This window comes from Hemitrygon akajei, chromosome 5 (assembly GCF_048418815.1).
Source record: "Hemitrygon akajei chromosome 5, sHemAka1.3, whole genome shotgun sequence".
NCBI classification, from domain to species: Eukaryota; Metazoa; Chordata; class Chondrichthyes; order Myliobatiformes; family Dasyatidae; genus Hemitrygon; species Hemitrygon akajei.
Genome location: NC_133128.1, coordinates 172,435,634 through 172,458,759, shown reverse-complemented (window position 1 = coordinate 172,458,759; position 23,126 = coordinate 172,435,634). Strand labels below are relative to the sequence as shown.

At 42.2% G+C, this 23,126-nt stretch overlaps 1 protein-coding gene across 2 annotated transcripts in view; it reads left to right on the top strand.

The window, feature by feature from the left end:
• Positions 1 to 4,197, top strand: part of LOC140728462 (integrin alpha-6-like) — a 94,818-nt gene extending 90,621 nt beyond the window's left edge. Inside the window, exon 25 of one of the 2 annotated variants that reach the window (XM_073047215.1) lies at positions 558 to 4,197. In XM_073047215.1, coding sequence (XP_072903316.1) covers positions 558 to 722 — 165 coding nt within the window. In that variant the 3' untranslated portion in view covers positions 723 to 4,197. The remainder of the gene's footprint in view (positions 1 to 557) is intronic. The other variant, XM_073047216.1, reaches the window with a different exon arrangement.
• Positions 4,198 to 23,126: the final 18,929 nt, after the last annotated feature.

Below are 23,126 nucleotides of genomic sequence, written 5' to 3'. Positions count from 1 at the left end.
TAGTAAGATATTTGTAGTTTTAATCTTTTCTTACAAAAGTAGAGTCCAGTTTACCAGAGTCAGTACTGGAGGGGAATTTTTTTTTTCCATTTTGGAAAAAGTAACTTCTGTTACTAATATTTATTGGCATTCATCCCTTAAATATTGCCCTACTACATAAAATTTAATTTGGGAAGAATTTAAGGTACTTTATACAATTTTGTAATTGAATACATTGCCATTTGTGTACATGAAAAATTTTGATTGTAAAACCTAATCTGCTGTGCTGTTCCCGACCAGTTAGCTGACTCAGCTGCAGTAAAATTCTTTTCACTTTTCTAAAGATTATAATGTTTTTATTGTTCTTTAGAAAATAATAGAGCTTGAGGTTTCTCTTTGCTTTGGGTTTTGCAGGGCTGTGGGCTAATGACCGGTTTGGCATTATTGCTGCAACATTAATTGCTGGTGTTAATAACTATCTTGGTATTCTTTGACAGGATTGCATGTACCAGAGCTTTTCCTAGGGATACAATATTATAAACAACTGAATCTTTTAATTCTATTTTGCACATTTACAGTGTGGATTTTTTAAACGCTCCCATTATGAAGACAATGTTCCAAAGTACCACGCAGTTCGAATCCGGAAAGAAGAACGACAACCCTTTGAGGATGAAAAATTAAGCAAGAAACAAGACAAGAAACAATGGATGACAACCTGGCAGGAAAATGAGAGTTACTCCTAAGACTGTTTTCCCCCCGAGAGTGCTTGAAACAAATTGAATTTAGAACTCCAAAGCAACTCATCCATTTTGGTACTTCATAACTGTGCACTGCAACCGAGGATGGTTGTCGGTAATGCCGAAGTCTTTCGGCTCTGCATATGTAGCTCAGTGTACCTCGCTCCTTTACATCCAGAATACCTTTTGGTGTATGTGGCTTTTAGACTGTGCTTCAAGTTTGGTGCTGAAGATGTTCCTGACAAACCAAGCGCACAGCAGTATGGGATTGAATTAGTGCCTGCTTCAGAAGTTGGGTGTGAAAACAGACTTCCAATTAATTTCAATAATATTTTGGCTTTGGTCTTTATTAAAATCTGTAGCAGACTATAAATTTTTAACTGATATGGCCAGGACCCAGGTTAAATAAGCAGAAATATAGCCCAGTGCATGGAAAAAAATTGTATAGTTTTATAAATAGTTATATATTTTAGAATGTCCTGGTATTTATTTTGTTATAAAATTGTGTCTTTTTCATAATTAGTAGACCACAGATTTCTCTTCAAGGAGGGAAAGTGTTTTAAATGTAGAAATGAACTAAATATAGCTGTTCAATATTTTTAGTCCAGGTATAGACATGAATTAAATGGGCATATTATCTTGAAGAGCTGACTATTTGCTTATATTTAGCTTTATTCAGAATAACTTTACTTGTCACATACTACTGAAAAAGGGAGGCAAATATTTAATGTACTTATGGAGCATGCTGTATAGCATTTGTCCCAAAAATCCCAATTTGTTACTTTTTAATACGAGAGGATAAATGCCCCTGGACTTTAATAGTTAAGACTGCTGTAATAACTTATTTGTGTGCGTATTTGCATTGCAAAGGAAAGTACATATGTGGAGTTCGCCGTCTAGCAGAACAAATTACAAATAATATAGAAGTATTTTCTGGCTGAGAACAGGAAGATGGTGACAAGTGGTGTCTATTACATTGGAAGAGGAAATGGGGTACCAGCCAGCTAACCAAGATATTATAAGAATAGATTTTTCTTCCCCCCATTACTAAGGCTTATTGGGAGGAAGGTATCTATGGCCGTGTTACAGAGACTTTACAATACCCACGGAATGTGGAAGAATTCGTCTTTCAGTCAAAGGCTAACCTTTTTACTTGTTCTCTGGGTATGGCTTGTAGGCTGCTTGTTTGATTTTGTGAATGTGTGATCCCAGGTTATCATCTATGCTGTCCATTTCAGTATTGTGATATCTATAAATTCAGTATTATACACATTTTAATTGATGCATGGATATTTACATACTATCTGAAGGATAGAATGTAAATTACCCTTGGTCCTGACCTGTGGATTCATGTTTGAATCTTTCTTAAATCAGCAGTGCGTTTCAGTGAATAAATCTGATTGGCCAGAGTTCCAACTTTGAACTACTTTTCTTCAACCTTAGTATTTTGTGTAGAGGTTCAGCATTTACTTTTATACTTCCTTTTACTGACAAGTTTTACCATTTTTTTAAAAACAGAGACAGGTAACCCACTTGGCACAGTTATTTTCAATAATGCATTTTGGATTTTCCAGTACCCTTTATCAACATTTTTTGTAATAATGATACTTATTCTGTAATTTCCTTTTAGTTTATAAATTCACACAATACTGGATTCATTATTATTGTCTTTTGTTTCATTTTGCATAATCATAGCAATTTCTCCAAACATTTACACCAAATTTTTTATATTAGCAGTGGAATCAAGGGAAGTATTAATATTTTTTAAAATAAAAAATATTGTTTCTTTTGTGAGGTTATTTCAAAAAAAAATGGTTACTTGATTTGTGGCAGGATAAATGAGGTCCTATTTTGTTATTTATCGAACAAACATAAGAGCACATGCAGGTATTTCAAAACTTTGAAGATTTTTAAAAAAGCTGATTATCAATTTCTGTTTTCTCTTGAAGCAAACATATTGATGACAGCAAGAAGAAAATGCACATTTGTTCTTTAACATTTCATGACTCTCTTGCAATCTAAATCATAATTTGAGGTTTCTGCACTTGGGATTTAACATTGTATGCCAAATTATTTTTCAATTTCCACTGTTTCACTTCTCTCTTCACTGAAGTGTAGTTTCACTATTGCCGGTCAACTTCCTTCAAGTTTTTGGGCATTGTTCATTTGCTCTAACGTGACAACCTCTGTAATGGAGTGAGGGAAGCAACTGCTGGGAAGGGAGGATGGCATAATAGTTAAACCTGTTCCCACGAGGAGGTGACACAAACTTTTTCCACCATTGGTCAGGGCAAATGAATGTGAACTAGAATAATTTTCCCTTTCCCTATCCTGGGAAACCAAAGTCAATTAAGCATGATGTGCACTGACCAAAACTGGCCAACGTTCCCTCAATTTTTTTTTTAATCAGATGTGTGGACCTACCATTGCTCGGAGCAGGAAATTCTTACACAGCCTGAAAACGGCAGAGCACTTTAAATTGTATTTTTTTGCAATATGCATGCTATGAATATTTAGAATGAAAGTTGAAAAATCACATCTTTTGATTTTATATTAATTGAAGGCATAATGAAATGCAGTACAACCAAGAATCTTTCACATTTCGTAATTTAAAAAAAAACTTAGGTGGTATTGGTGCTCAGTGGGCCGGCAGTGTATTAACAATGAGATTTCCATTCTGTGTTTATTGCTACAATTTGTAACAGTGTTTTTACCTGAAACACTGAAAATGTAAATATGTTGAAACTTTCAAATACTTCAAACTAAAGGGTTTGGTACAAAATTTCTGGATATTATTAATTAGCATAGTGTAATTGTGAAATACCCTGTAATTGATCAACAGATGTGAAAATCATCAGCATAATTTCAAAATCGTATCAATATTAAAGAATATTCCAGCTGAGCCACAACAAAGGCTATGTGTGCAGGAGCATTTCAGCTATGTGCCGTCGCACACCCGCTCAGCTTAGAGGGAACAGTGTTGGACAAGTAACTGTAGGATTCAATGCAGTGTAAAACTGTCTTTTAAAAAAGGTTTTAAATAAGTTTTTTTAGAATACTTTAAAATAAAAAAGCCACTCTTGTAATTTCCAAAAAAACACTAATAAGGGTAATGAATATGCATTAATGAATATAATTTGATAATTTTTTCAACATGATAGTAAGTTGAATTTTTGAATGCTTCAGTTCTGCTGCAAGGGGTGCTACAATTTCAAGTTCAAAATTTCTTCTATATGTTGCATTGTTTCAGGGCAGTTTGATTATTAAACTTAACAAATTAAGCTTATTAAAATAACTAAAGCCTTACTGCTTACGACCGCAGATTAATATGGCACTGCATCTGTGAATGTCCTTGTTGAGAATGTTATCTATTTGATCATGGATGAGCACAAAATTCAACTTTGGCTACTTGAGCAAACTTTCAAAATGACAATTTGTCTCTTTTTTTTAAAACCATTTGAAATAAAGTTTGTTGAATGCAGTTTCTGTACATTGATTTCTTAAAATCACTAATTAGATCATTCAGTAAGGAAGAAATGTGGCTTGGCTTTCAGATAGCACCTTTCAACATCTCAGGATGTTCCACTGCACTTGACAATAAGAGTACTTAAAGTACATCCTCTTTTAAGAAAGTGCTGCATCCGATACACAAAGATGCACAACTGCTGAGGGATGACCAACTAATATAGGAAGGAAAAGCAAAGAAGTCCTAAAGAGAGAAGTTAGAGAGCCAACCAGAAAGCTCAGAAGCAGGACCTCCAGGTTGGTAATTTCTGGATTGCTACCTGTGCCACGCGCCAGTGAGGGTAGAGACAGGATGATTTGGCGGATAAATGCGTGGCTGAGAAGCTGGTGCAGGGGGCAGGGCTTCAGGTTCTTGGATCATTGGGCTCTCTTCTGGGGGCAGTATGAGCTGTACAAAAGGGACAGGTTGCACCTAAACCTAAGGGGGACAAATATTCTCGCCAGCAGATTTGTTAGAACTGTTGGGGAGGGTTTAAATTAATTTGGAGTGAAGGAACTCAGGACGGGATGGATGGTAAAAAAGTAAAGATAACACGCAGTCAGACTGTCAGGAAGGGCAGGCAGGCAGGCAGGGTGAGTATCAGTGCATTAGTGATGCAGAATCTAAAAGGGTAGCAAATACAGCACTCAGCATGTTACATCTCAATGCATAGAGTATAAGAAATAAGGTGGGTGATCTTGTGCTTTTACAGATTGTTGGGTATGATGTGGGCATCACTGAACCGTGACTGAAGAACGTTGTAGTTGGAAGCTGAATGTCCAAGGTTACACACTGTATTGGAGAGATAAGAAGGTAGGCAGAGGGAGTGGTGTGGCTCTGCTGGCAAAGCATAGCAACAAATCATTAGAAAGATGTGACATTGGAGTGCAAGATGTTGAATCCTTTGGGTTGAGTTAAGAAACTTACAAGGGTATAACAGCCCTGATGGCAGTTATATACAGGCCTCCAAACAGTAACTGGGATGGGGACTATAGATTACAACTGGGAAATAGAAAAGGTGTGTCAAAAGGGCAATGTTATGATAGTCATACAGATCGATTGGGGGAAAATCAGATTGATAATGGCTCTCGAGTGAATTTACTAAATGCCTATGATATGGTTTTTATAGCAATTTGTTGTTGGGCCTACTGGGTGATCAGCTGTACTGGATTGGGCATTACGTAATGAAATGGTGGCAATTAGGGAGCCATGCTTAGGAGGCAGTGGTCACACTATGATTGAGTTCAACCTGAAATTTCATAGGGAGAAAGTAAAGTCTGACACAGCAGTATTTCAGTGGAGTAAAGGAAGTTATAGTGGTACGAGAGAGGAGTTGGCCTGTTGTGTATGTGGCCTGTTTACACAACTATGTTATTAATAAAAACACTGGAGACGGGAGCTAAGTTTTATGGTTCTTTACTGGTAGAGTCCGAACTTGGCACACACATACAGATCCATACACGCCTAATAGCACATGCAATGACATGTTACTACAACATAAAGTAGTCCCTTATAACGTAGTCAATACGGTACACTCCTCCCCTTTTATTTAATAGTGTATTGACTTTTTGTACTGGTGCACTATGCTAAACAAATATGTTCACCCTTAAACATACAAACGCCTACCATTTGTTTACAAATTATAACGAAGTAACTTAATAATATCAAATTGTAACAAGCCTTTTTCTTTTTTTACTTTTGGTCTAAGACCCATTTAGAGCTCAAGTCTCTGGGGAGGTCTTCTCTGCCTCTTTGGGTAACGTCTGTCCTGAAACGTTTGCTTTGGGGAATGAGTCTCCACAGGTACATCAGGTGGGTCATCAGCACTGATGACAGGTTTATCTGTAGATGAGGCTGATGTGGTCACATCAGGAGTGTTTGCTTCTATGTCGAGGAGTCCGGGCAAGGTGGTGGTGTGTTTTTCACCTGAGCATCCAGGATTTGGTCCATATGACGTCTCCATACGTTCTCTCCCACCTGTACTGTATACATCAGTGGACCGTCTATGGCGGAAATTGTACCCAGCTGCCACTTTTCAGTCCGGTAATCACGTGCAAGAACTGACTGTTCCACATTGAAGCTCCATGTTGACTTAGCATTCAAGTGTTTGAACTGTCTGTTCTCCACATCACGCCATACATCTGGTTTGAGAAGATCCATGCGGGACCTCAGGTTCCTGTTCAGAAAAGTCATCTCTGGAGTCTGATTAGTGGTTGCATGTACTGCATTACGATAGGCAAGGAGGAAGTTGTCTATCTTGTGTTGCACTGGTCGATTTTCACCGTCCATTGCCTTGATGGCTTTCTTGAATGTCTGCACAAATCTTTCGGCCAAGCCACTTGTGGATAGATGGTAAGGGACAGATGGAAAGTGCTTGATTCCATTGTCCTTCACAAAACTTCGGAATCCTTCGGAGACAAATTGTCGTCCATTGTCTGTGCAGATTTGTTCTGGTTTGCCATTCCTGGCGAACGTGGTCCTCAGCACTGTAATGGTGTTTTCCGATGTGGTTGTCTTCATTTTGATGACATCTGGCCATTTGGAATGTGCATCAACGGCAATTAAAAAGATAGAGTCCATGAATGGTCCAGCAAAGTCGATGTGCACTTGTTGCCATGGTGATGAGAGCCACTCCCATGGATGGATAGGGGATTGTGGTGGTGTGTTCTGGATCTTTTGACATCCAGAGCAGTTCCTGGTCAAGTCCACAATCTGTTTATTGATTCCTGGCCACCACACATAGGCATGAGCAAGACCTTTCATCTTCATGGTACCCAGGTGCCCCTCGTGCAGTTCCTCCAGCACTCTGGTGCGTAGCTTGGGAGGAATCACAACTCGTGAGTCACACAGTAGTGTTCCCCAACACACTTGACAACTGCGCTCCTTCCTCACTGAGAAGGCTGGAAACAGTGTGTTACCCCGCGCTGGCCATCCCTTTACCATGATGTCATACACTTATGACAACATAGGGTCATTGCGTGTTTCTTTTTCAATGAGGCTGTTTGTCACTGGTAATTGTTCAACGATTGTGTGAAAGACCCCTGCTGAATCCATTTGTGTAGTTATCTCGTAAGTTGGCAGCAGTAAACGTGACAACCCATCTGCATTACCATGTTGCTTGGTCCCCTTGTGTTCGATGTCATACCTGTGACCTCCTCAGAACAGAGACCATCACTGCAGCCTTTGTGCTGTCATCACTGGAACGCCTTTCCTTGCATTGAAGATTGACACGAGAGGCTGATGGTCAGTCAACAGGGTAGTGACTGTATTTCTTGACTCCCCACACGAGGCTCTGTCAGTCTGTGTGTAGTTGCGTTCAGCTGAAGTTAGCGTTGTTGAGGCAAAGGCTATTGGTCTTTCTGAGCCATCTGGAAACTTGTGCGATAACACAGCTCCTATCCCATGGGGCGAGGCATCACAAGCCAGTTGGATTGGTAAGGAGGGGTCAAAGTGCGCGAGCACCCTTTCTGAAGTTATGAGTCTTTTAGTTTCTTGAAACACTTTCTCACAGCTCTCAGTCCACTTCCATTGTGCCCCTGTCTGTAATAGTGCATTTAGTGGGTGTAGGACTGTGGATAGGTTAGGCAAGAACTTGTGGTAATAGTTCACTAGTCCAAGTCTCTCAGCTGAGACACATCTTCAGGTGGTGGTGCCTTAAGCACCTCTTCTATCTTGTCTTGAGACATGTGTAAGCCATTCTTGTCGATCACATGCCCACAGTATGAGTTTTCCTTTACGAAAAACTCACATTTCTGTCGATTAGCTCTGAGCCCATATTCTCGTAACCTGGTGAGCACTTGTTCAAGGTTAGAAAGATGTTCGTCGTCATCTTTGCCGGTGACAATGATGTCATCCAGGTAACACTGAGTCCCTGGAATCCCCTGCAGGACCTGGTCCATTGCCCTTTGCCAGATTGAAGGAGCTGATGTTATCCCAAACACCAATCTGTTGTACTGGTAAAGTCCTTTGTGAGTATTTATTGTCAGGTATTTCTCGGATGCATCATCGATTTCCATTTGAAGATAAGCCTGGGACAAATTGATTTTTGTGAAATGTTCCCCTCCTGACAGGGAAGCAAAGATGTCCTCAATACGAGGTAGAGGATACTGTACTGTGCGGAGAACTGGGTTAACGGTCACTTTAATTTCTTCACATATGCGCACCTTGCGTGGTTTTCCAGGTTTTGTGCTGGAGGTTTTCTTCATCACTGGAACAATAGGCGTGGCCCATTCACTCCAATCCACCTTTGACAGGACCCCAGTCTGCTCCTGATTTTTCAGCTCAGCCTCTACTGTAGGACGGATTATATATGGCACTGGTCTGGCTTTGTGAAATTTTGAATGTGCATTTTCCTCAATCTCAATCTTTGCCTTCATGGCCTGAAGTGTTCCTGTTCCTTTCATGAACACTTCCTCAGAGTCAGCAAGTATTTGTGACAGTCTCTCAGATGAGGCCTTGCTGCCTTCCTTTCCTGACACATCTAGTGCCTCGATGGTGTGCCAATCCAACTGGATTTTCCTGAGACATTCACGTCCCAGCAGCAGTGGTCCTCCATTTTTCAGTACATAGAGGTTCAGCTGCTGTGTTTTGTCTCTGTAGATCACTGTCACTTTAATTTTACCTTTGGGATACACTCTCTGTCCTGTGTAAGTCTTTAGCAGTAGTTTAGTTCATTTCAGAGGTATGTGAGAAAACAGTCTTTTGTAGCCGTGTACAGAGATCACTGTTAAAGCTGAGCCTGTGCCTAACTCCATTTTAGTCTCAACTCTGCTACTTTTGGAGTGATCCATATTACTCTTCCATCATCTGTCTCTTTCACGCTGTGAAGTTGCAGACAGGACAATTCACTTTTGTCTAAGTTGTTTTCATCAGAACTGCTTTATTTCATTCTGTGTACATTGTTGTATTTTCCTTTCTGGGGTTTCTTGTTTCTCTGTATTTTGTCCTTTTTCTGCTGTTTACCAGCTTTGCATGCTCTGCCAATGTGGCCCTGTTTGCCACAGTTAAACATTCTTTGTCTTTAAACTAACAGTCGTCAGGGTCATGTGACATGTTCCCACAACAGTAACATTTCTTTCCTTCATTTCTGTTTAGTGACATTTTATTTGTTAGCATATTCCAGAGATTTTTGTTGCATCTCTGAAGCACTCCGTGTTACTATTTCCAATGATACTGCAATGTTCAGCGCCTTCTCTAATGTAAGGTCTTTTTCACACAGGAGCTCCTGTGTGGTTTCACAGTGCATGCCACACACTAACTTGTCCCTCCATGCGTCTGATAGACAAGCTCCAAATTGACAATGTTCTGATAATTTGCACAATTCAGCACAATATTCAGAAATGCTTTCATTTTTGCTCTGATTCTGTTTGTGAAATTTAAATCTTTCAGCGATGACCAGTGGTTTGGGGTTTAAATGCTGCTGGAGAGTGTCTACTATTTGTTTGAATGTTTTGTCAGCTGGATTTTCAGGGGTTAACAAGCTCCGTAACAGCCCGTATGTTTTTGCTCCTATAACACTGAGTAAGACACTGGCTTTCTTTTCATCATTAAATCCTTTAGCATCACAATACAACTCCACTCTTTCAATGTAAGTTACCCAGTTTTCAATGCTACTATCAAATGCTATAATGGTTCCAAATCATCGCCATCTTTGTTATGTTAATTTATCCCCGTGTTTCCTTGTTTTCTTTTTAGCTAGCTCCTTGCAGTCACTGCATGTTCCACTTGACTCACGTGTCCTTTTTGCTAGCGCCATGAGCAGGCTCTGTCTAGATGCGCATGTCGCTCCTTTTCATCTCCCTTCTCTCTCTTCTCCTCCGAGTGCCGTTATCAACTAAAACACAGCATTCTGATGAGATGTAGGTTCATAATTCTTGTCGCCAATTTGTTGTGCATGTGGCCTGTTTAAACAACTCGGATTCAGATTCAGATTCAGTTTATTGTCATTTAAAAACCACAAATGCAATGCAGTTAAAAAATGAGACAACGTTCCTCCAGAATGATATCACAAAAGCACATGACAAAATAGACTATACCAGAAAATCCACATTAATTAACATTAACTATGTTATTAATAAAACACTGAAGACGGGAACTAAGTTTCACGGTTCTTTACTGGTAGAGTCCAAACTTGGCACACACATACAGATCAATACGCACCTAATAACGCATGCAACGACATGTTACTACAACATAAAGTCTTCTTATCATGTCCACGGACAGTCTATACATGGCCCAGCCAGAACTGGACACATTTTTGCACCTTGTTGTTGAATTTGGTAAGATCTGCAACAGTACAGGGTTCCTCTAGCGATGGGCATTGCTGGAGATGTTGCATAGTTTGTGGCTCAGTTCCACATTCACAAGTTGTCGGGCTGGTTGTATATCCCCATTTGCTTGGTGACACCTTTGAATGACCTACACCAGTCCTAAGTCTGTTCAGGCACTTCCAGGTTGCCCAGTTGCCATTAGCTCCTGGGGGAAGGCTTTCATCCGGTGGAATTTCCACCGTTGGGGGTTGTTTGAGACTGGCGAGCCGGTCTTTCCACAAGGCGATGCGGGCTTCAGATGGGGTTGATTGTCATGGAACAACACCGTTCATGAAGCTCGTCCTTGACTTTAGGTGGCTGGGTGTGGGTGTATGACCACGTAGAGGGTGCCTCTCATCTGATGTTTGATGGAGTCACTCTTTCTTGCTGGCTACCATTCTTCTTATATCAGGGGAGCGATACCTGACAGGATATATAGGCTGTTGGTGTTTGTTGGTTTTAAACAACCTGTGATAAATCGGCAGCTTGCATTCAGAACGGCATCCATCTTCTTAGCTTGAGTAGATCTTTCCCATGCAGGGCAGGCGTATTCGGCAGTGGAATAGCAAAGAGCAAGTGCACTGGCTCGCAATGTTTTCAAGCTTGCTCTCCATTCTGTGTTAGTGAGCTTACTCAGGATGTGGTTTCCTGTGCTCACTTTTGCCTTTGTCTTACTGATGTGGTTCTCGAAAGTGAGGCATCTGTCAAGGGTGGCTCCTAAGTAGATGGTGCCCGCAATGCGTCAGTGTGGCTCCACACCAGGTCACTTTAAGCTGTCGTTTGGCTTCACGGTTCCTGAGGTGGAATGCACAAACTTGCGTCTTTGACGGGTTTACGCGGAGGTGGTTTTCTTCATAGTGGGATGTTAGTCCCTCCGAGGCCTCAGAAAGCGTTTTCTCCACGGTGTTAAAATCAGTGCTTTGGGCAGTGGTGCCTAAGTCATCAGCGTATATAAAATGGCGTGTGACATCACCTATAGGTTGGTCATTCGTGTAGATGTTGTACAGCCGCGGTGCGAGCACACTTCCCTGAGGAAGACCATTCTTCTGAATACACCACCTTCTGCACTTCCCACCTCCCACCTTGTTCAACATAGAACCGGCGATTCTGAAGCATGCTTTCTAGCAGCTCTGCTCAGTGAATATCTCTCGTCAGTCTCTAGGATTTTGCAGAGGAGATGTCTATGGTTCACTGTATTGTAAGCTGCTGACAAGCCTACAAAAGCAGCACCTGCTACCATCCTTTGCTCAAAGCCATCTTCGATGTATTGTGTGAGGTTGAGCAGTTGGCTTGTTGTTGTTCTGCCGGGGCGGAAACCTGCTCGCTCTGGAATGATTTTCTCATCTGCAGTTGGTGCTATCCTATTGAGAATCAGGCGTTCAAACAGCTTATTGGTGTGGCAAAGCAGTGAGAAACTGCTTAGGAACTCTTAGGATCTGAGGGATCTTTTCTGGGCTTTAAAAGTGCTATTACATGTGACTTCTGCCAAATATTAGGTAGCTTCTCTGTTGCCAAACAGTGGTTGAACAATTAGAACATAGAATAGTACAGCACAGTACAGGCCCTTCGGCCCACAATGTTGTGCTGACCCTTAAACCCTACCTCCCATATATCCCCTCACCTTAAATTCTTCCATACACCTGTCTAGTAGTCTCTTAAACTTCACTAGTGTATTTGCCTCCACCACTGACTCAGGCAGTGCATTCCACGCACCAACCAGTCTCTGAGTAAAAAACCTTCCTCTAATATCCCCCTTGAACTTCCCACCCCTTACCTTAAAGCCATGTCCTCTTGTACTGAGCAGTGGTGCCCTGGGGAAGAGGCGCTGGCTGTCCTCTCTGTCTATTCCTCTTAATATCTGGTACACATCTATCATGTCTCCTCTCATCCTCCTTCTCTCCAAAGAGTAAAGCCCAAGCTCCCTTAATCTCTGATCATAATGCATACTCTCTAAACCAGGCAGCGTCCTGGTAGATCTCCTCTGTACACTTTCCAATGCTTCCACATCCTTCCAATAGCGAGGCAACCAGAACTGGACACAGTACTCCAAGTGTGGCCTAATCAGAGTTTTATAGAGCTGCATCATTACCCCGTGACTCTTAAACTCTATCCCTCGACTTACGAAAGCTAATTCTCCATAAGCTTTCTTAACTACCCTATCTACCTGTAAGGCAACTTTCAGGGATCTATGGATATGTACCCCTAGATCCCTCTACTCCTCCATACAACCAAGTATCCTGCCATTTACTTTGTACTCTGCCTTGGAGTTTGTCCTTCCAAGGTGTACCAACCCACACTTCTCCAGGTTGAATTCCATCTGCTACTTCTCAGCCCACTTCTGCATCCTATCAATGTCTCTCTGCAATCTTCGACAATCCTCTACACTATCCACAACACCTCCAACCTTTGTGTCATCTGCAAACTTGCCAACCCACCCTTCTACCCCGACATCCAGGTCGTTAATAAAAATCACGAAAAGTAGAGGTCCCAGAACCAATCCTTGTGGGACACCACTAGTCACAACCCTCCAATCCAAATATACTCCCTCCACCATAACCCTCTGCTTCCTGCAGGCAAGCAAATTCTAAATCCACCAGGCCAAACTTCCCTGGATCCCATGTCTTCTGACTTTCTGAATAAGTCTACCATGTGGAACCTTATCAAATGCCTTACTAAAATCCATGTAGATCAAATCCACTGCACTACCCTCATCTATATGCCTGGTCACCTCCTCAAAGAACTCTATCAGGCTTGTTAGACATGATCTGCCCTTCACAAAGCCATGCTGACTGTCTCTGATCAGACCATGATTCTCTAAATGCCCAAAGATCCTATCTCTAAAGATCTTTTCCAACAGTTTTCCCACCACAGACGTAAGGCTCACTGGTCTATAATTATCCGAACTATCCCCACTAACTTTTTTGAACAAGGGGACAACGTTCACCTCCCTCCAATCCTCCGGTATCATTCCCATGGACAACCCTAGTCAGAGGCTCAGCAATCTCTTGCCTCACCTCATGGAGCAGCCTGGGGAATATTCCGTCAGGCCCCGGGGTCTTGTCCGTCCTAATGTATTTTAACAACTTCAACATCTCTTCTCCCTTAATATCAACATGCTCCAGAACATCAACCTCACTCATATTGTCCTCTCCGTCATCAAGTTCCCTCTCATTGGTGAATACCGAAGAGAAGTATTCATTGAGGACCTCGCTCACCTCCACAGCCTCCATGCACATCTTACCACCTTTATCTCTAATCGGTCCTCTCTTCACTCCTGTCAACCTTTTGTTCTTCACATAATTGAAGAATGCCTTTGGGTTTTCCTTTACCCTACTCACCAAGGCCTTCTCATGCCCCCTTCTTGCTCTCCTCAGCCCCTTCTTAAGCTCCTTTCTTGCTACCCTATATTCCTCAATAGACTCATCTGATCCTTGCTTCCTAAACCTTATGCATGCTGCCTTCTTCCATCTGACTAGATTCTCCACCTCACTTGTCTCCCATGGTTCCTTCACCCTACCATTCTTTATCTTCCTCACCAGGACAAATTTATCCCTAACATCCTGCAAGAGATCCCTAAACATCGACCACATGTCCATAGTACATTTCCCTACAAAAACATAATTCCAATTCACACCTGCAAGTTCTAACCTTATAGCCTCATAATTTGCTCTTCCCCAATTAAAAATGTTCCTGTCCTCTGATTCTATCCCTTTCCATGATAATGGTAAAGGCCAGGGAGCAGTGGTCATTGTCCCCCAGATGCTCACCCACTGAGAGATCTGTGACCTGACCCGGTTCATTACCTAATACTAGATCTAGTATGGCATTCCCCCTAGTCAGCCTGTCATCATACTGTGACAGGAATCCATCCTGGGCACACTTAACAAACTCTGCCCTGTCCAAACCATTGGAACTAATTAGGTGCCAATCAATATTAGGGAAGTTAAAGTCACCCATGATAACAACCCTGTTATTTTTGCACCTTTCCAAAATCTGCTTCCCAATCTGCTCCTCGGTATCCCTGCTGCTACCAGGGGGACTATACAATACCCTCAATAGAGTAACTGCTCCCTTCCTGTTCCTGACTTCTACCCATACTGACTCAAAAGAGGATCCTGCTACACTACCCACCCTTTCTGTAGCTGTAATAGTATCCTCAACCAGTAATGCAACCCCTCCTCCCCTTTTCTGCCCTCTCTTCCTTTTAAAGCACTGAAATCCTGGAATATTGAGAATCCATTCCTTCCCTGGTGCCAGCCAAGTCTCCGTAATGGTCACTACATCATAATTCCATGTATGTATCCAAGCTCTCAGTTCATCACCTTTGTTGCTGATGCTTCTTGCATTGAAGTATGCACACTTTAGCCCTTCCACCTTAATACCTTAACACCCTTTATCCTGTTTCTCTTTCCCCAAAGCCTCTTTATATGCTAGATCTTGCTTTACTCCATGCACTATACTTGCAGCTCTCGCATGACCTTTATCCTCCTCCACCTCACTATCTGCTCTAACATTCTGGTTCCCCTCCCCCTAGAAATCTAGTTTAAATCCCCCCCAGAGCAGCACTAGTAAACCTTCCGGCAAGGTTGTTAGTCCCCCTCCAGTTCTGGTGCAACTCATCCAGTCGGAACAGGTCCCACCTTCCCTGGAACAAGGCCCAATTGTCCAGAAACATGAAGCCCTCCCTCCTGCACCAACTCCTTAGTCACGTATTTAGCTGCATTATCTTCCTATTGCTGGCCTCACTAGCAAGTGGCACGGGTAGCAATCCTGAGATTGCAACCCTGGAGGTCCTGTCCTTCAAATTTGCACCTAACTCCCTAAATTCTCTTTGCAGGACCTCCTCCTTCTTCCTATCCACGTCATTGGTCCATGTAGGGACCACGACATCTGGCTGCTCATTCTCCCTCTTGAGAATACTGAGAACTCGATCCAAGTTATCATGGACCCTGACACCAGGGAGGCAGCAGACCATCCGGAATTCTGGATCTCTTCCACAGAACCTCTTATCTGTCCCCCTAACTATCGAATCCCCTATCACTACTGCTCTCCTCTTTTCTTTCCTTCTCTTCTGAGCTGAGGGTCCAGCCTTGGTGCCAGAGACGCAATCACTGCTACTTGTCTTGTATACACTGGAATTTAGAAGGATGAGAGGGGATCTGATTGAAACATATAAGATTATTAAGGGATTAGACACGCTAGTCACAGGAAACATGTTCCCGATGTTGGGGGAGTTCAGAACCAGAGGCCACAGTTTAAGAATAAGGGATAGGCCATTTAGAGCGGATTTGAGGAAAAACTTTTTCACCCAGAGAGTTGTGGGTCTATGGAATGCTCTGCCTCAGAAGGCAGTGGAGGCCAATTCTCTGGATGCTTTCAAGAAAGGGTTAGATAGAGCTCTTAAAGATAGCGGAGTCAAGGGATATGGGGAGAAGGCAGGAACGGGGTACTGATTGTTGATGATCAGCCATGATCACATTGAATGATGGTGCTGGCTCGAAGGGCTGAATGGCCTACTCCTGCACCTATTGTCTATTGTCCCTGGTAGGTCGTCCCCACCAACAGTATCCAAAACGATATATTTATTACTGATGGAAATGGCCACAGGGGTGCTCTGCTCATTCTGTCTATTCCCCTTCCCTCGCCTGACAGTCACCCAGCTACCTGTCTCCTGACTCTTCGGGGTGACTAACTCCTGCTGTAACTCCTGTTTATTTCTGCCTCTGCCTCACGAATGATCCCAGGACCTCGTTCACTTACACAGCCTCCAGACACATCTTCCCACCTTTATCTCTAATCGGTCCTACCTTCACTCCTGTCATCCTTTTGTTCTTCACATAATTGTAGGAGCCATTTCTTTGCTTGCTGTCCAAAATGCTTTATCTGCTCCGATGCTATGATGTCAAAACCAATTGCTCTTCCATGTTTTAGACCAGACGTCCACGTGCAGCAAGTAGTGTATTCAACAACATAAGGTAGTCCCTTATAATGTAGGCTATACGGTACATGGCCAAAGTAAATTGGAGGGGAGTGCTGGTAGAAATGACAGCAGACCAGCAATGGCATAAGTTTCTAGGAAAAAATTAGGAAGGTGCAGGATAGATGTATTCCAAAAGCAAAGAAATATTCAGAAGGTAAAATAGTACAACATGGGTGACAAGGGAAGTCAAAGCTAACAGAAGAGCAAAAGAGAGGGCATACAACAAAGCAAAAAGTTAGCAGGAAGATAGAGGATTGGGAAGCTCTTAAAAATGCACTAAAATAATCATTAGGAGGGAAAAGATGAAATATGAAAGCAAGCTAGCAAACAATATCAAGGTGGATACAAACTTTTTTTTCAAGTATTTAAAAATAAAAGAGACAAGAGTGGATATAGGACCACTAGAAAATGAAGCATGAGAAATAATAACGGGGGACAGGGAGATGGCAGATGAACTAAATGAGTATTTTGCATTAGTCTTAACAGTAGAAGACACTAGCAGTGTGCCAGATGTACTGTGTGAAGGAAGAGAACGGGTGCAGTTACTATCACAAGGGAGAAGGAGCTCAAAAAGCTGAAAGACCTGAAGGTACATAAGTCACTCAGACCAGATGAGCTGCACCCTTGGGTTCTGAAAGAGGTAGCAGTACAGATTGTGGAGGCATTAGTAATGATCTTTCAAAAATCATTGGACTCTGGCATGGTGCCAGAGGACTGGAAAATTGAAAATGTCACTCCACTCTTTAAGAAAGGAAATTATAGATCAATTAGCCTGACCTCAGTGGTTGGGAAGATGTTGGAGTCAATTGTTAAAGATGAGGTTATGGAGTATATGGTGACACAAGACAAGATAGGACAAAGTCAGCATGGTTTCCTTAAGTGAAAACCTTGCCTGACAAACCTGTTGGAATTCTTTGAGGAGATTACAAGTAGGATAGATAAAAAGGATACAGTGAATGTTCTATATTTGGACTTTCAGAAGACCTTTGACAAGATGCCACACATGAGGCTGCTTACCAAGTTAAGAGCCCATGGTATTACAGGAAAGTTCCTAATATGTTTAGAGCATGTTACCGATCAGCCAATGCTCTAAACATGTTAGGAACTTTCTTGTAATACCATGGGCTCTTAACTTGATAAGCAGCCTCATGTGTGGCACCTTGTCAAAGGTCAGTGCTACTAGTGGTGTTATGTGGGGGTCAGTGTTGGGACCACTTCTTTTTATGCTGTATATAAATGATTTAGATGATGGAATAGATGGCTTTGTTGTCAAGTTTGCAGATGATATGAAGATTGGTGGAGAGGCAGGTAGTGTTGAGGAAACAGGTAGGCTGCAGAAGGAATTAGATTAGGAGAATAGGCAAGAAAGTGGCAAATGAAATACAATGTTGGAAAATGCATGGTCATGCACTTCGTTAGAAGAAATAAATGTGCAGACTATTTATAACAGGGAGAAAATCCAGAACTCTGAGATGCAAAGGGACTTGAGAGCCTTTGTGCAGAACACTCTGAAGGTTAACTTGTAGGTTGAGTCCGTAGTGAGGAAGGCAAATACAATGTTAGCATTCATTTCAAGAGGTCTAGACTGTAAGTGTAGGGATGTGATGCTGAGGCTTTATAAGGCACTGGTGAGGCCTCACCTTGAGTGTTGTGAATAGTTTTGGGCTTCTTATCTAGGAAAAGATGTGCTGGGATTGGAGAGGGTTCAGAGGAGGTTCACAAGGATGATTCCAGGAATGAATGGGTTATCATATGAGGAAATTTTGATGGCTCTGGCGCAGGAGGCACTTAATATTTCCTGTATTACCGATCAACAGAATCCTGCAGTGAAAGAGGCACTAAAAATGAAACCTAGAATGCACGTCATATCTTTGCATGGGCTGTCGCCAACTTCTTACCTAACTGCAGTAAGTTCTAATATGCAGCTTGGCAAAGTCTTGTTAGGTTTGGCCATCTCTTCCTTTGGTAAATTCCATGCAGCACTTGTCCAATTTATGCATCCTCTCTTCTGAGAGCACCAATGTTGCCACTGTTAAGGTACACCTTTCAGGAACATTTTTTTTATTGGCTCAGAGGTTATACCTAAACATCCTTTATAGAGAATATGGGAATAAAAACATCTATACTGCAAGTTCAAAAGCTGCACGTTACATGGATTTCAAAACCCAAGTGATTACACTGAGCATATGCTGATGCTTTGAATGAAATTAAATCATTACAGAAATTTGAATGCTGCTTGATTCAGTTTTCAAGTCTATCTACATTGTTGATGATAATAATCTGATCAAAGTTCAAAGCAGATTTATCATCAATGTATACATCACTTTAAAATACTCTGAGATTCATTTTCTTGCAACAGAAAAAAGTTGAATCGGTTAAAAAAAACACTAAGACTAACAAACAACCAATGTGCAAAATAAAATGAACTGTGCAAGTACAGAAACATATAATAATGATACTAAATAACACTGAGACTATGAGCTATAGAGTCTTTGAAAGTGTGTTCATAGGTCATGTTCAGTGATCAGTGCTGAGGTGAGTGGAGTTATCCACGCTCATATGGTTGAAGGTTGGTTGATGTGGTGAAGGGAAATAACTGTTCCTGGACCTACTGCTGTTGACCTAAGTCTCCTATATCTCCTTCCCAATGGCAGCAGTGAGAAGAGAGCATTGTCTGTATCATGGGGGTCCTCGACGATGGATGCTACTTTTTGTGGCAGCACTTCTTGTTGATGTGGTCAATGCCGGGAGTACTTTACCTGTAAAGGACTGGGCTATACCCACTTTTTGTAGGCGTTTCCATTCTTGGACACTGCTGTTTCCATACCAGGCTGTGATGCAGCCAGTCAGGATACTTTCCACTGTGCATCTACAGAAGTTTGTCAAAATTCATCCTTACGTGGGATTCTTTTGTCTGGACACTGGATGTAACATCTCTTTGGGAATTACTGCATAAGTAATACTAAGTATAAATAGGTAAACTGAGTACTGTTACAATACATGTCCGGCAACAATGAATATAGAATTCAGTCGGGTCTTAAAAACAAATAAACAATTTATTAAACTCTGCTCAACAAAAATGAAAAGTAAACAAATGACTAACTTAACCGGAAGTTAACTGCTATACGGCAACTCCGGAACAGTTCTTAAAGTGGTACATATGTAATCCAAGTGATTTATACAGTTAATTAGGAGAGACTTTCCCGAAGTAACGAATTCTTCAACAATGTGACGTTACTACCGATCCCAGCCAAAATATGCCTTGTCCAAAGAATTCACGACGAAGGAAATAAAAACAGCTTAAAGGAACTAACCTTTTTCTTGGCAAATGAACACTGCACAACCCTTTCTGCTCTTACAGGTAGGGATTATCTCAGATGCAGGTCACTATTTCCTGAACGAAGATTCAATAAGGTCAATCCTGAGTAAACTGCCAACAACACCAACGTTACTCGATCCTTCGGGTTCCTGTACTTCAGTAAAGTCTTCACTCTCCAATACTTAGACTTTAAAATTAAATCAAAGATACATCAAACAACTGGCAGCGATTGGTGAAACTGCCAGCACAACAATTCTGTACCTTACAGTAGAAAGTAAAACTCCACTTTAAAACGAAACTGTGTCAATGAGACAAATACGCAGCATAACGGAGTAACTGACAAATTAAATGACAACTCAACACAAAAACTCCTGCGTCACAGCAGGCTTTCCCGTTTTATACCTGTTGGAACCTGTCATCACGTGACCTCACACTGGCGGGAAATTACATCACCCCACCATCACAAGACCATGACATCATGCTCACCAGATACTCAATTACATCATGGTCATAAGACAGTCACAAGATACCCACGGGGTATGTAACAGTACCAATGCTGAGGGAAGAGCAAACATTCATTTAGCCATATTTAATATCATCAGCATTGGTCACAGCTGCAAGACAGACTTCAGAATTTAAATACTTTATCTGTACTTTGTGTTAGAGGTAAAAACACTGGCAATGAGTGTGCATTAAATTGTGCATTTTGTTCAGTAATCACATTAAGTATTTGTAACTCTTGAAAATCGAGAAACAGCTGTTGCTGGAAATAAGCAAATGGAAAATACCGGAAACACAGTGATAGATCAAAACCTTCTTTGGAATGAAAGATAGGAAAACCAGTTAGGTTTAAGTTGTGGAGACTGTGGGCGAGAGGTGCATGGGATATCTGTCCTAGGATGAGGCCACGGTTACCGCAGAGATAACCTGTTGATGGTTAACTGAATTTAGAGAGAAAGAACACAAAAGGAAAGGACAGGCTGTAAAATGAAGAGCTTTAGAGATAGCAGGAATAGCCCCACTTTCAATTAAATTCCACCATCAGACATCCATTTCCTTGCCTTTTGGCATTCCAAAGGCAAAGTGGACTTTAACTGTTAACTGTTCAGCAAAGTGACCGCAGTAGGGAAAAAACTTCTCCAGTGCCTATTAGTCTTAGTCTGGAGGGATCTGAAGCGCCTACCAGATGGAAGCAGATCAAACAGTCCGTGCGCAGGATGGGAGGAGTCCTTTATGATGTTCCCCGCCCTCTTCTTCAACCTGGAAGAGTACAGGTCCACAATAGAGGGCAGGGAGGCTCCAATAATGCGCTCGGCAGTCCTCACTGTGCGCTGTAGTCTGGTTCTATCCTACTTGGTGGCGGCTCCAAACCACACAATGATGGAGGTGCACAGGACAGACTCAATGACTGCAGTGTAGAACTGCAGCAGCAATTCCTGAGGCAGACCGTATTTCCTCAAGAGCCGCAGGAAATACATCCGCTGCTGGGCCTTCTTCAGGATGGAGCTGATGTTCTGCTCCCACTTCAGATCCTGAGAGATGGTGGTTCCCAGGAACCTGAAGTTCTCCACGGTGGACACAGGGCTGCTGAGGACTGTGAGGGGAGACATAGCGGGGGGATGTCTCCTGAAATCCACTATCATCTCCTTTGTCTTGAGCGTGTTCAGCTCCAGATTGTTCCGACTGCACCAGAGCGCCAGTTGGTCCACCTGCTGTCGATATGCAGACTCATCACTATTCTGGACGAGTCCGATGATGATGGATTGGGTTGTATCCACTACTTTTTATAGGCCTTTCCACACAAGAGTATTGGTGTTTCTGTACAAGACCATGAAGCCACTGGTCAATATACTCTCTACATCTATAGATGTTTGTCAAAGTTTTAGGTGACATGCTGAACCTTTCTAAACTTCTATGAAAGTAGGGGCACCATGGTGCTTCCTTCATTTTGGCACTTATATGCTGGACCCAGGACAGATCCTCTGAAATGATTAACACAGAGGAATTTAAAGTTGCTGATCCTCTCCGCCTCTGAACCCCAAATTAGGACTGGCTCATGGACCTCTGGTTTCCCCCTCCTGAAGTCAATAGTCATCTTCTTGGTCTTGCTGACATTGAGTGAGAGGTTGCTGCTGTTGCACCATTCAGCTAGATTTTCCAATCTCCCACCTATCTGCTGATTTGTCACATTTGATTTGGCCAACTACAATGCTGTTATCAGTTAATTTACATGCGACATTGGAGCTGTACTTAACCTCACAGTCATAAGTTTAGAGCAGGGGGCTAAGCACACAGCCTTGTGGTGCACCTCTGCTGATGGAAATTATGAAGGAAATGTTGACAATCTGAACTGAATGGGGTCTGCAAGTAAGGAAATCGAGGATCCAGGTACACAAGGAAGAACGGAGGTAATATTGAATGCCAAGCTGTAGCCAATGAAGAACATCCTGATGTATGCATCTTTGCTCTCCTGATATTCCAGGATTGAGTGAAGAGCAAATTAAATGTTATCTGCTGTTGATCTGTTGTGATTTAGAACACAAATTTAGAACAGATCCAAGTTACTTTGCAGGTGGGAGTTGATGTTTCATCACCAACCTCTCAAAGACTTCATCACAGTGGATTTAAGTACTACTGAAGGATGGTCATCGAGGCAGGTTCCCAGTTTCTTATTAGACATCGGAAAAATGAAGCTGGCTTGAAGCAGGTGGGCACCTCAGACTGCCCAAGTGAAAGGTTAAAGGTATTGGTGAACACATGATCGGTATTCAGCACTCCGCCAGGTATCCTGTCTGCAGATTCACCCTTCTGAAGAATGTCGTCTCCGACAGTGAGATCAAGAGACATAGGTGGCACACTCTCAGATGAATTCAACGCCTTTTATGTTCCTTTTGACCATCGGAAACCGAGGGAGATTCTGAAGGTGCCTCCAAGTTTTGATGGTCAAAGCTAACATAAAAGGCATTGAGCTCATTTGGGAATGAGTCACCTATGTCACTTGGTTTCACTGTCATTAGTGATGGCATTCAAGCGCTGCCGCAGCTGTTGAGAGTTCTTCAGTTTTTCGTGTTTGGTCCGGAATTGAAAGTTTGTATATGAGATGCTCTTTTTGGAGATTGTACCTGGACCTGGTCGCCAGACCTGAATGCCACTGATCTGGCCCTCAGAAGATTGCAGACCTCAGGTTTCATCCAGGGCTTCTGGTTGGGGAAAGACGCTGAATGATTTTGTGGGGACACACTGAACTACTGTTTTTATTATGTCCATGACAACCGTGGTGTATTTGTTCAGATCCTGA